This window comes from Gordionus sp. m RMFG-2023, chromosome 2, assembly GCF_954871325.1.
Source record: "Gordionus sp. m RMFG-2023 chromosome 2, tfGorSpeb1-WG-v2, whole genome shotgun sequence".
In the NCBI taxonomy this organism is placed as follows: Eukaryota; Metazoa; Nematomorpha; class Gordioida; order Chordodea; family Parachordodidae; genus Gordionus; species Gordionus sp. m RMFG-2023.
The window spans coordinates 32141809-32157195 of NC_088776.1; the positions used below are offsets into that span (position 1 = coordinate 32141809).

At 27.9% G+C, this 15387-nt stretch overlaps 1 protein-coding gene across 2 annotated transcripts in view; it reads left to right on the forward strand.

Moving 5' to 3' along the window:
- Window positions 1–5673: 5673 nt before the first annotated feature.
- LOC135924983 (uncharacterized) overlaps window positions 5674–15387 on the forward strand; it is a 53351-nt gene continuing 43637 nt past the window's right edge. For both annotated transcript variants that reach the window (XM_065460113.1, XM_065460114.1), the window contains exons 1-2: window positions 5674–5702; window positions 12175–12917. In XM_065460113.1, the coding sequence (XP_065316185.1) occupies window positions 12201–12917 (717 nt within the window). In that variant the 5' untranslated portion in view covers window positions 5674–5702; window positions 12175–12200. The remainder of the gene's footprint in view (window positions 5703–12174; window positions 12918–15387) is intronic.

Below are 15387 nucleotides of genomic sequence, written 5' to 3' on the forward strand. Positions count from 1 at the left end.
CAGATGAAGATGATTTAAACCTTCCCTGGTTCCAATTTAAAAAATATTTTACACTAATAAAGAAAATTAAGGGTACTACAAAATCTAAATTTGTAAATGTAAATAACGCAAATATTTTAACCTCAATGTCCAGCGGTTCAAACATAAAAAAGCATATGAAAGTTAAAAGATGAATTAATATTTTAAACATTATTTTAATAATAGAAAAATCATGGGTATTATAAAATAACCATTAAAAGATAATTTTCATAATCTATTGAAAAGTTTAATTATGAAATTAAAATATAAGCAATTAAATTATACTATAGTATAGGGTTGGGAACCGATATTAAAAATCTAAGATTAACAAAATATTGGTATTAGTTCAAAATTTTATATTGGGTTTAAACAATATCTTTTATTTCTTGTTTTAGTATTGCTATTGGTTAATAAATTTAAAGAATAAAATAGTGATTTTAAAAACTTTGTTTGTAAAATATGTATTTTAAAATAAATATATATATAGAATAAAACTATGACGCAATAGTTTTAGAGAGCTGAACCTATATATTTTTCCTGATCCCTTTTTAAATGATAATGAATTGAAAAATTATCTTTGGCAATCTTAATTGTATTTTTAATGTTTTAATTGACAAAGCTTAGTGAAGGATTAAAAAATGAATTAAATTTTTAAAAAATTTATCTTTAAAAGCTTAGTTATTTTTAATAAAAAATTCAGGAATTAATAATATTTTAATTAAAAAATATAGACTAAACATTCATTAAAAATGATTGAGACTAATGAACATTTGAATAGTATAAAAAAATTGACAATCAACTCAAGATATAGAATCCACCTACATCAAAAATAGGAATGACACAATCAGCTGTTGATGAATTAGTTTGTAATTTTACAAACATTTTCAATTGTAGAAAGCTCTACATTTATTAATATTATCAAAAAATTGCGGCCATCTAAAAATGTGATGTCTATGCCTAAAATTAACAAAGTATATGACACCATTAAAAAGAAATAAGTGGATTCATTATGTATCCCAAAAGTTGTCTGTACAACTGTGGAATCTTGGCTTGTAAAATATTTTTATAAATGCTCCCATAAAAATTTTGTTGAATTTTTAAATTTAATGAATTCTTTAGTTTTAGGATAAGATAATGTATATATATTGCTAATACATCTTCAGATTGCAATTGTAAATTTATGTTATTGACTAATGTGCCAACGTTAATGACAACACCTAAATATGCCTCTGCAAAATCATATCCAAATATTATTTTCAAAATTGGTGGGGTTGCTAATAATGATAAAAAATATTCTTTAAGGGGTTGAAAATACTTAAGCATCCGCTTAATCGCTGGGATTAATGTAAGCCAGCGTGTTGGAATATGGTGAAGTAATTCTGACCATTCTAAATTGCACCATTCTACCAATTCTTATAAAATTGTAACTCTTTTTGTCGAGTTGCTAAATTCATTATAGCATTTAATTACTATACTCATATCATATTTGGAAAAAATTATGGCCTTTTTAAACGAATTGTGAAGAATATGGCATATACAACCCATTGGTATAATATTATTACTATGGCTTTTCAATTCTGTCCAAATACTTTAATTTTTCCCAAAGTTTACAGATGCGTTATCTGCACAATTAGAACTCAATATTTTAGCCGGAAAAATATTGCCTAAGCTTCGAAATTATGTTAGCCTAGACCTTTGTTCCTTCCATGATCAAAATCTTCAGGCTTGCGTAAGATTGGATGAAATATTGAGTTAGCTGTTTAACAACACTATGCACAATAGGCCGTTACATTAGCAATATCAAGTTCAGCGAATTTTAAATTTTCTAGCAAGCATCTAGATATGTCTTTAGGGGTTTCACTCTCAGATGAATAAATTTTAAGTAATTAAACATTTATTCCATTCTTTTTGTTGAAGTATCTAAGTAATAAGGGAAATGTTTTTTTATTACCTTTATTCTATGCATCCGTTAGTATTGAAAACGGATGATTGTTTTTTAGATCTTTTATTTTGCTCTTATTTTATTTCATTTAAAATTTTACGAGTTTTAATATAAGATTTATAAAATCCATAAAAGAAATGTATAGTTATTTAAATTCATATTATAATTATAGTTGATAAACTTTCTAAAAATTGAATTTGTGTTGTGGGTAATTGATCAATGAATGTGAATGGTTAGTTGGACTATTAACAAATACTACAATTTTTTTAAATATTTTAATATAAAATTAATTTAAAATATTATATTTGTTTTTAAAAATATTTTAAAAATTTTAAAATATTTTGAAAAAATTAATAAACGTGAGAAAAAGTGTGAGACTAAGTGTGGTTATTTTAATTTACTCAAAAAACGTGAGAAAAGCGTGAAGCGTGAAAAAACGTGGGTAAGTAAAAAATTAGTTAAGAAATCGTGAGAATCACGGCTAAATCGTGACATCTGGCAACCCTGATCCAACCACAGCTTTAGCTAGAAGAGAAGAGAAGAATAAAAAATAAATAAAATACAGAAATGATATTAGCTAATCTTTTGTATAATTTATATAACTATTTTTGGCAACTCTTTTTATAGATTTTTATCTTTATTTGTATATGCACTATATTTTCTTATACATTTTATATAGTTGAATAAATTTATTAGAAATAATAATGCTACAATAATCACAAATTAATTATATTATATATTTTTTCTATAACAATATATATTTCAAATTAGTTTGTGTACACATATTGATTTTCTGGTGATTGAATTGAAAGTTTAAGGATACTTGTTGGTTGCTTCTATTATGATAATCATTCTGATTTACTTTTAAAAAACATGTATTTATATCAAATGATTTAAAGATGCTTACTTATATTTTGTGTCAACTTTCTTGATTTAGCATATTAATTTATATTAAATATATGGCAAAATCATGTTAATCATAAACAGTTAAAAAATTAGGTGTAGAATGAGCAGCGTCTACATGACAGGATTTTCACTGGATGCAAACCCCCTTCAAAAACTTTTGCCTACCCCACCCCCCTAAAATTTTTTCTAAAGGATTATTTTTTTAGATAATAAATTCAATTAAATCCTCCATTATTTATAATGAATTTATTACTATAACTTTATGAGCTTGGTTACAACAATAATTGTCCTACTTCATCTCAAAATTCAATAGATAATCCCTCCAAAAATTTATTCTACCCCCATTAAAGCCGCCTACCCTTACCCCCTCAAAAAAATAGGATGCAAACTGTTCCTACCCCTCCCGCTCATGTAGACGCTGAATAAAACAATTTTGTATTTAATATTCAGAATATAATATTAAGCTAAAATGAGTGGAATGAGTAAATAAGACAATTTTGTATTTAATATTCAGAATATATATTAAGCTAAAATGAGTGGAATGAGTAAATAAGACAATTTTGTATTTAATATTCAGAATTAATATTTTTTGACGGGTAAATTCTCTCTTTATTTCAATAGTTGCTGATATAATATGTTATCAAAAATTTATAGCAAATAATAAATTTTTTTATATGGTAAAATTAATAAAGGTAAAAAAAATATAAAAATATAATTTGCGAAAGAGGGTAAGGGATAAAAGAATGAAAACTAGGAAAGAGAAGGGAGAGAGAGAGCATAGACATAGGAGATTATTCATTGGGAGAGATGAAACTTAGGTAGTTAGAGCGAATGATGGCGGTAGCAAGTCTTTGTCGTAAGAAAAGGGACTCTTTAGGCTGATCGGTTTTTTCCCGAATCCGTTTGCCTAATTCTTTAAAAAAACTTAGAGCTTTGCTACCGAAGGTGGTAAGAGTAGAGCAGGCGATAGGTATGAATAAGAAAGAGGGGTCTATGGAACTATATTTGATAGTTTTACGAGTTTCTGCTAGAGCGAGGGCATCGACGTTGTGGTTGGATGGTGCATTTGGGTCAATGCAGGTGAAATCCCACTAGTAGCTGGCCCCTTGACCAAGGAATCAAGGACATTCCATTAGGACGTTTTCCGTCGGATCTAAAAATGCCGGTCGGTTCAAGTCTTGATGAAATGCCTGCGGATTTGAGAGCGCGCAATATGATGTCATTGCAATTGGTGTGCCGTGGAAAACGGCCTCGGCAAAAGCGGCAATGTCTGCCCTTGCGATCGACGCTGGTTTCGCAATGTTTGCATTGGTACGGTAAAACAATTTCGCAATTGAACCGTAATCCAATGGCAAATCTTAGCTCGTCAGCGGTCAGCAACAAGTCGAGGTTGTTGGAGGGTATAGTTTCCAGAAACTCGTAACCCGATCCTTGGTTTAATTGGTGAAAGACTGTGAGATCGTCGTCATGAAGGCTCGATTTTAGGTAAGCGACGGAGCCTTCGTTGAGTGGAGTATCCCAGTCTCTCTGTAAACAGGAGGAGGGTCGAGGAGTGTTTGGGACAACGGAATTGTCCCAAATGGTCTGGGCTTCAGCTAATAATGGGTCAGGAAAGTGAGAAAGCTGGCTAATGTGTGAGTCAGATGAGAGGCGGGAGGCGATGAATCCACTGATGGAAAAAGTTAGAGGTGAGCGTAAGCCGATGCCCCCGAGCTTGCATGGAAGTGATGCTTGTAGCCATGAATTATGGTTGAAGCGAAGATTAAGGATCTCTTCGGCAAGAGATTTGACGGAAGTTTCAAATGATTTTAGTGAGTCGGGAAATTTAAAGATTGAGGTGGATCGAAGAGCGTAAAGAATTTTAGGAATGTAGTAAAGCTAATGAATTGGAAGATCTTGTATCTATATAAGCCTAAATTAAATTATGTAGAAGAAAATTTTACACTTCTTCATTAAATAAATGCTGAAAAATACTAGTAATTTAGATTAAAAACAAAATTTAAATTAAAATGCAATTTTAACAATAATTTACCTCAATAATTCTTTGATTTATTTCACCCTTGCAAATGAATCGTGAATGAAAATAATCGTGTAGTGTTGTTAAACGGCTCATTTTGAGCCGATTTTTAAAAACGGCTAACTCAATATTTTATCCAGAAAAATACTACGCAAGTCCGAAGATGCTCATAGAAGGAAAAAAGGTCTATGCATATATTGACAAAATCTCGAGGCTTAGACAATGTTTTTCTCTCTAAAATATTGTGTTAGCCGTTTAAAAAAATTGGCTCAATACGTGCCGTAACAACACTATAATCGTGATTAAAAACTTTAAAAAATATTTATTTTAAAAAAAATTATATGAAAATAACCTAAATAAAAAAGAGCTCAATATTTCTTAACACGATGAGCTTTTGTCCAAATGCTGGTGTAGATCTGTTGAACCTTCATAGTCTGAAGGCAAAAGTGTTATAAATTACTTGTCACATAAATCTAATTATAGTTTGAGAATTTTATTAATAAAGACGAATTCCACTCATTTTTATATCTTAATATATTATATGGTGGCTAATAAAAAAGAAATAAGTCAATTCCTTCCTTAAGTGCACTTACACTTCGTCACTGGTATTTAATGTTTTTATTAAAATACAATTTATACGAATTTTAATTTATACTTAAATACTTTTTTTGAAGTGTACTTGTATTTATATTCGAATATATAGCAGTTTTTTTAATAAGCGAAATCGAGGTTTTTATTTTTAACAACTACCCATGTGACATATTTTGTCAACACATATTATATTAGGCGCAGTATATTCAATATATCTTAGATAACTAGGTAATAAGATAATTAAATATAATTCTAATAACAATTTATTATCCCTATCTTATAAATACTTATAAATACTTAATAATAAGGATATATTATTTTAGTACATTATATATCTTGTCTATAAATTTGCTATATTTTAACATCTATAAATTATATTTAAAACAATTATATTTTTATAATATTCATTAAACTTAATAATATTTTCCTTGCACATAATAATGGATTCTAAAAATTACTCAACCTTGTTTAGTTTTTTGATATAAAATAACACAATATAATATTTAATTTAAAAATTTGATATAATTTTTAACAATATTTTTTCAAATATTTAATTAATTTATAATAAACATATCTATATCTTACTAACTAATTCTAACAAAAAAATTTAACCAGCTACATTATAATAGTAAATATTTAAACATTATTTTAGGAATTAACTTTAAAATGTAGAAGTTATAAGAATACTATAAAGCAATAAAGAAAGTTTATTTAACACTGATCTGACAATTTTTATTAAACTTTTTAAATACCAATTGTATATAACTAAAAAAAGGCATGGCCAGGAAACTAATGTTATTGTTGAACAAATTATAGCTAATATCAATAAGGTTGTCATTTCCTTAGGATGGGAGGAATTTGTGACTGATAGATCAGTTTTTGGTTTTAGAGTAGGAGACTTAGGATTTTTTCCTAATGAAATTTAACATTTATTGGAACAATTTTATCATGATTTAATTTATAACTGTCAAAAACAATTGCCTTTGTGGGGAATAGAGGGGGTGGTAAAAATCACTTTAAGGAATTTATTAATGCTCCTTTTTAAAAGGAGCTAATTTATAAAATAAGTTAGTGCCCCTTACTGGGGTTTAATAAGGGGTGTGCTTCTGCTTTAAATTAAAAAAAGAGGAGCAATGCTCCTTTGATTATAATTTTTGTAAAATGTAGAGATCTTCAAAAATTGTTATTCCTTGATCTGTTTATATAATTTTTGCACAAATTGTCCATACAAGCCTGTAAGTTTGGCGAGAGCACGATATAGCAAATATGAAACAATGAAAAATTGGGAATCTTGCTTATATCTTTATTTTTAAAATTTGAAATTTCGTGATAAAAGCGTTTTCGCCCTCTGGTTGTGGATACAACAGAGCTACACTATGTTTTCTTCAAAAATCCATCAAACTGGATAGTTAATTAAGGGGAGAAAAAAAAATGAGGAGCTTTTCACATGTTTGTGGGCAAGCCGCACGTACTTGTATGCGCAACAGTCCGAGAACTGTTGCTTAAACGTCTATAGGCTAATAAACAAAAAGAAATGGGCAAAACAAAAGCCTATACCCATGAACTGCCAAAATAATTTAATTACTTAAGGGTGGGTGGTGGCTAATTTTAAGTTTAACATCTAATGTAAGCCTTGATAGTTACTAACAATAATTGAGAATGTGTTCATATCAATTGAGATTAGAATTTATTCATGAAAATTAGGAAAAGCTAATTGGGTTTACCGCAAATTGTTTAAAATAGGTGAAGATTCCAGTGAATAGGCAAAAACTAGTCAGTAATTGGTTTATGACTATCCAGCAACGAACACCACACAACAAACGGTTTTTTTTCTTTTTCCAGAGAAACAAAATACTCTATGGAGTAATAGATAGATTATATAGAGAAAAAGGTCTTTGATAATGATAAAGATATGAGAGAAAGGAAACTATGACGCAGAAATAGGAACCAGCTCCGTAAGTTTTAGGAAATGGAAAAGTAATTGTTGGCCAGCATTAACAAAAGGCATTATGGCTTGATTGTTATATGATAGTCTATCACTCACGGAAAGACTCTACCAACAAAACATATTTACAAACCTCGCCACCCCCCTGTCGACTGGTTTCTCCATAAATGAAATAACAAGTGAACAAAGACTAAGAAAAAGCAAAGCTCCAGGGCCAGATAATATCACAGCAGAAAAACCAAAAAAATAGCACCTATAACAATATCCCTACCTAAATATTAATAGATGCTTAGTAAGTAAATAATTCTATTTAAAACGAAATATTCCTAATTTGGGAATCAAATTAAGTGTAAAGATGATATTTTATTCATTTTTACAGATTTTTTATGCTTAGTAAGTAAATAATTCTATTTAAAATGAAAGATTCCTAATTTGGGAATCAAATTAAGTGTAAAGATGATATTTTATTCATTTTTACAGATTTTTTTAAAAACGTTAAATAGATGAAACTTCCTTAGCATCTAGTAATATCAATTTCAAATTTACTTTAAAAATTTTCTAAAAAATATAAGAGATTTTAAATTTTTTGCTGTTTTGTACTGAATTCGTAAGTTTATTTGCATGCCCAGATCATGATCGTTTTTAAAAAATTGACCTGGCCCAGCTTGTAAAAATTTTACGTAAAATCAAGTTTGACCCATTCATTTTTTTTATTCAAATTTTCTGACCTTCACATTTTTAATATCTATATATATGTGATACGTGATATATAGCGCTTTTGCCATCTAGAGTTGAAGGTTCAACAGAGCTACGCTAGGTTTTCCTCATTTCCATCTAATTGGGACTTATTTTGGGTATAAAAGTAAAAATATGAGGAGCCCTCCACTCGTTTGTGAGCAAGCCGGACGTACTTGTATGCAGGCACAACATTTCGAAAATGTTACTTAAACCTCTATAGGCTTATTAAAAAAGGAGTGGGGCAGAAAAAAGTACCTATACCCGAGAACTACAGTATAATTTAGTTACTTTAAGGGTGGGTGGTGTTTGATTTTAAGTTTATAAAGATTACTATCAAAATTGAGATATAATGTTCATAGAATCTGTAAAATAAAGATATAATTAAATAAAAAAATTTACCTGATCAGTATTATAAAGTATTATTTTTTATTAATGATTCAACCCATACAATACAGTACTATCATTTCAAAATTTTTGCACTGGATGAAGCCACATCCCCAAATTCTTTTTCGGTTCGACACAATTAATTTTGGAATTTTCATGACTATTTTTTTTATGGTCCAGACATGTGCACTAACAAATTAAAAATTGTGTCAAAATAGTCACATCATCAGAATTTATTATTAAATATCTTAAATTTATATAGTAAGATTATATTAAATTAGTAAATATAGAGATTGAAAATTAAGAGTAAATATCAAATATAAGCTATATGATAAGGTCACCAAATATCCTATAACCACAAATTATGATTCCACTTTGAGTGACTTGGAACATAAATGCTATATTCTTTTTGGAAAACGTCATTCAATGGATATGGATGATCTAAAATTTTTGAGAAAAAGTGCAAACTCCTGATATGCTGGATGCTGGCTAAATAAATTATTTGTTCTGGCACATGTTAGTGAAATGGTTTTCCCTACCATTGCATTGTGTTGAATTCAAGGAGATGATCATCCTTATGTCCAGCAAATATAATTAAAATTATTTTTATAATTGCAAAATTGAATTTGAATTTATAATTATTCTTTTCAATAAAGATCTAAAATAATGAAATCATTGTCAAAACTATATGCCTTGTGCATAATATAATAATAAGCAATGAAGGAATAGGTGGACATAGATACAACAAATATTATAGTATTATATTTTCTTTATATTTAAAAGATACATTGCCTAATCTGACCACTAGACTATTCCCCATCTTCTTCAACAATTGTATCTAGAATTTTAAGAGACAAATTTAAATATTTTTTAAACTCTTAATTATTTTTTTATATATCATTGTTATAAATATTGTTAATTATATCAAATATGTAATTGATTGTTATTATTTAGAATATTACCTAATAAATAAATTTATATAATAAAATAGAATTGTCTTTATATCTTAAATCCCAGAATTTATTTGACAAAAAATTTAATAAAAAAATGAATAGTTAATGAGTTATTCATTAATGATATTATAATTTCTATATTATTAGAAGCACTAAATTATTTGTATTATATACAAATAATTTATTCAATAATGCTATTAAATATTTCAATGGCAGTTTCACCATTTTCTACTGATTGTTCCATTGGTATGTAATTATTGATGGTGATGAAATAGAAGAGTTTCATTACTTCAGGTTTAAACAGATACTGGTTAGGTATACTAAACCCATCCCTTCTTCCATTGATAGAAATATTCTTGATAAAATATAAGCTTTTAAAGATAATTATAAATTTTACCTGTTAGGAGATGGTTTCTTATTTATAAGATCCCATAATCTTTCATTCCAATAATCTTTCATTCAACTTTTGGCTTGGGGATGAAATAAATTTCTTAATACTCTCACTAGTATCAAAATTACTTGTGGAATTTAATGTACTCCAGTCATTTATATGATGTTTTTGATGCTTCGGATCCACTTTTTTCCCCAGCTAATTTTATTAAGCTCGTTCTTAAAATTATTGATTTTTTTCTTTAAACATAGGCATGATGTATCATATCCTGGGAATTCTTCTTCTAACCTTAAATAAATGTAGGCATACTCATTTATATTTATACCTAGATCCTATATTAGTCAAATGTCCCATTACAATAATGGTCTTTTTGTGATCTGGATGTCTTTGATACCAGATCATCTCGTCCATTTCTAAATAGCTTAGAAATTTTTTGGTAATAGCGTCATCTAGTGTTGTTAAACGACTCGTTTTGAGCCGATTTTTTAAAACGGCTAACTCAATATTTTAGTCAGAAAGATATTGCCTAAGCCTCGAGATTTCGATAATATATGTCTAGACCTTTGTTCCTTCTATGATCAAAATCTTCAGGTTTGCGTAATATTTTTCTGGATGTAATATTGAGTTAGCCGTTTTTAAAAATAGGCTCAAAACAAGCCGTTTAACAACACTAGCGTCATCCCATGCCCTAAAAATATAAATATATATATTCATATTTTAAAATATATCATATTTTAAAAGATTTATTTTTGAAGTGGTATCTATTTTTTATCGTATCAAAATCTCTATTTTTTAGAAAAAAGTTTCAAAAAAAGCAAACCAAATTGCGGTTTTTTTTAAATTGGCGCAATTGGGAAAAGTAAATGTGCGCAATTTAAACTAATGCATTTGTTGCGTTTGCAACACAACGTTTGAAACGCTCAATTTGTGCGCTTAATAATAGTTATATAATAATATATAAACTAATCCCAGTCGAGACCTTATTTATTTAAATAAAATCAAATTAATTTTCAAATTGAACAATACATGAAATTTTATTTATATATATTTGTAAAAATTGTTCTAGCAATAGCAATCTAAATTTTTCAGAGTTGTTAAGGAGCGCCGCTACATTTTTTCAAAAACACCTGGAGTGCCTCCTTTTTAAAAATGAGGAGCGGGAGCTAGCTCCTTTTAGGGCTGGAGTCGAGGAGCGCCGCTCCACCGCTAAGTTATAAATTAAATTATTTTTAATTATTAATAATATTTGTTATAAAATTTGATAAAAATGAAATTGTTTTATTTAAATTTATTCATTATGAGCCGAGTTTTATATTGGTTTTTCTTCTAATCATTTAAATATTAAACATCAAGTTTTTCATTTTTATATTGAAAATTTTGTGGAAAATATTGTAAATCTTATTAATATTTATTTTATAGATATATAATTAAATATAGTTTTCGATATTATGGATTTAGAGATCATAGAAGAATTTCCATTTCCATCATACAAAAAATATTTTAAACTTCTAAAAGATGTTGATTCAAATGATCAAACTAATTTAAGAGCAAAATGCCTTTTGTGTTTAAGTAAAAGTATTTCATTTTCAAAAGTGAGCAGCTCCAATCTATAAAAGTATCTAAGATAATTATATTTTTTTTTATTTTAGAATAATTTTTTTTAAAATGGTTATAATTATTTTTGGACAATTCTTATAGTTGTGTGTTGTTATATATGATGCTTCCTTAAATATATTTAAATATTTATTTTAATTTTCTCATTACTTTTTTATACCTGACTTAAAAAATATCTATATAAAATACAATACCCCGCTTCCCTCTAGTGTTTCTATGGAGCGCTTATTTAGTATTGCAAAACAGGTCTTAGGAGAGGCGTGGATGTTTGTTAGATTCTAATTTAGAAAATTTATTACTTTTAAAGGCTAATAAAAGATTATAAATATTTTGATAGATCATTTAATATAAATAAAACTTTTTGATAAAAAAATATGATTTTGTTTCGTGTACCTTCTAAAAAATGAAAATTAAAGTAGCGGTTATGGAGTGGCACTCCATTATTTGGCGGGAGCTAGTTCCTTTTAAAAATGTAGTAGCAGGAGCGGGAGCTAGCTCCTTTTGAGAAGGTAGGAGCGAGAGCGGGAGCTAGCTACTTTTAAAAAGGAGCGTTAACAACTCTGAAATTTTTTAATAAACAAATTATTTTTATACCCATAATTTTAAATTACAAAATACTGGCTGTTATAATTATTTCTATTTGACCTTTTAATATAACATAATCTATTTTTACAGATATTATCAATTTCTACAATCAAATTATGAACTTCGACAATATTGTATTGATGAATGGTGACCTTGAAAACTCTTGTAGTTCTTACTCGATTTCACAAGAGGGTCAGGCTTGTTTTGACAATAAAAGCGAAAATAACATTGCAAAAGAACCAAGCTTAAAATTTGAGATAAATTTCCAAAAACTCAACAAATTCGATTCACTTCTTCCTTACTATTACATTTCACTAACTCCTGAAACAATTACTCATTGGAAATGGATCAAGTTAAACTTAGTCAGAGCACTGAAAAACGATGATTTCAGGCCTGGAGTCTTGCATTGGAGCAACCAAATTTACTTGTACATTTTGAGACATGGCCTCCGATTTAACAAAGCCGATCATATATTGCTTATAGAACTGTTATACCAGTTAGTCACAGACTCCGATATGGATTTGGACATAGTTAACCAAGTAATTCTCGTCCTGATCGAATTGCTCAGAAAGAGGGAATGTTTAGTCAGAAATTTGGACTTGACTATTGATCTCCAACCTTTATTTAGACTATATAAATGGGTGGTGATAGACCGAGAGGACAGTGATAAGACGGATTACGGTATGACCAGAGCTCCAAAACATTTTGGCCGGAATCTGTCCAACTTAATTAAATTTGCTCGTGTTTATTTCCATTCCGGATCTTGGTCAATTTTAAGGCAAAAGCTTAATTTTCCTTACCTATCACCTTTCGATGGCAAGAGGTTAGAACAGGTAAAACATGCGTTAAAATATTATAGTTAATACTTAATATCTAGTTTTTATATTAACTGCAATTATAAAGTTATATTGTATCAATCACAGGGTTTTCCATTCAAAAAAGGAAAAGTCCCAAACCCAATCAAAAAAGAAAAAGTTTCAATCATAAAAGGAAAAGTTTCAATCATAAAAGGAAAAAGTTCGATCAGGGTGAATCATAAAAGGAAAAGGTTCAATCAAAAAAGGAAAAGTGTCAATCAAAAATGAAAAAATGCTTTGGAAAAAGTCCGATCAAAAAAGGAAAAGTGTCAAACAAAAAAGGAAAAGGTTCAATCAAAAAAGGAAAGTGTCAAACAAAAAAGGAAAAGTGTCAATCAAAAAAGGAAAAGTGTCAATCAAAAAAGGAATAGTTTTTATCAAAAAAAAAATTTCCCATTGAAAATCGTATTTTTGTAAAATATTTAAACAAAAATTATAATTTTATATGATTTTTCTAATACTTTCGCAATTTTCTTTATTATTCTTTAGAGCATACTTTTTTGTCTAGTTAAAAATAATTACAAAAAATTATTTACTTGCCCAAAAGTTTGAATCAGGGTTTCGAACCGTTTAGTATAACGGTTCGGTTCGTTCCGGTTTTTAGTTTAAAATTTTATAAAGGTTTTGTTCCATTTCGGTTTTTTAAAAAAAATCATATCGGTTCGGTTTATAATTTATAACGGTTCTTTTCGGTTTGTTCCGGTTTTTATAAATTTAATTTAAAAAAAAATTAATCATTAACCATGTACATATTAATTTTAGAGAAAAATCTTTTTAGTTTATAATTTCTTATTTAATTTATCCATGATAATCTAATAGATATTTTTTAGGAAATATAAATTAGACAAATTAGTTTTTTTTTATTTCAAAAATAAATAAGATAAAAACAAACATGCGTAAATACAATAATGAATAAAATAATATGTATACTATACTATTTAGGTTTAAAAAGAAAATTCGAACGGATAACTAAAATATTTTCTAATATTTCAGGATTTAATTTAGTTCTCTGCGCAGAGAGTATAAACTTGAGGCTTGAAAATGCTCTTTCTACGGAGACCTGCGTAGCTGGAACTGCTAGCACAGTTATAGCTAACTTATAAAGTTCTGGCATACTATTCTTTACATTTTCCCAATAATTCAAAAGATTAGTATCTTTTTCTAATCTCTCTATATTATCAAATGACCGAATTATATATTCTATTTCTATACATTTATTATAATTTTCGATGACCTGAGAATTATTCTTATTAAGACTTTCATGCGACTTTAATAAATCTTCAAAATCATCATCTAAATTAACCTTCGAATACGAACACGTAGGCATAGTATTTAGAATTTCAATATTCTGATTATTTAGATTTTGTATCAAGTTCCAAGTTTTACAAAGATGTTTTCTGGCGATCTCTCTTTCTTCAAAAGTTAAGAATACATTATATCTAGGGTCGAGATAAATAGCAGAGCAAAAAACTTCGTTTTTGAAATATATTTCTCGTGCTTTCATCGTAGAAACTTAAAGTCTGGCAAATGGAGTGTCTACTTTACTCGTTTGCATGAGACATTTGATCCACGCAGCATAAAAATCGCCCATTGTCAATTGTTCACTTTGTAAATATTTTGTCAAAACATAAGCTGGATATAAAGCTTTTAATATGTCACTAATTATTTTCCATTCATTCTCTGATTAACATTTTTCGCGATCGCTTTGGAGCGATATTTCTTGACAAAAGCTTTTTAACTCTAGTAATCTCTCCATCATTAAATAGATAGAGTTTCATCTTGTGCAACAATCTATTAGTAGTTTTTTCAAATTTAATTTTGAGAGAATAGCCATTGTTGTCTGATTTCTTATTTTTTGCAGATGTTTCTTGCTTTATTTATAATGACAATTTCATTTGAATTTTTAATGCAATCATTAATTGCTAATTGAAATGTATGTGAAGCACATCTAATACCTATTAATATGGATCTGGCATTTGATGCAAGATTAATATTTTCAATATTAAAAGGTTCTTTATTTTCATCATGAATTATATCATTATTATTTAAATCATCATTATCTATATCATTATTATTTAAATCATCATTAATTAAATAATCGTTAAGGTCATCATCTTCTTCATCGTGTAGTATTAATAGCTTAATTAACTTAATCATATTTGCTGCATTATCGGTGGTTATTGTGTAAATCTGCTCAATTTTTATTTCATATTCTTTTAGTACATCTAGAATAATTTTTTTAAGATATTCTGATGTGTGTCGTTCTTTAATCACTTTCATGCATAGAGTCCTCTATTTTATTTTTCCGTTATTTATAAATTGAATATTGATCCCTATCATATCTAGTTGCTATATCTAATTTTAACGAAATAAGTTTTTGATATACTTCCTTTTTATATTTTCCGAAAAATCTAACGCCATTTTTTTAATATTATTGCGTATATTT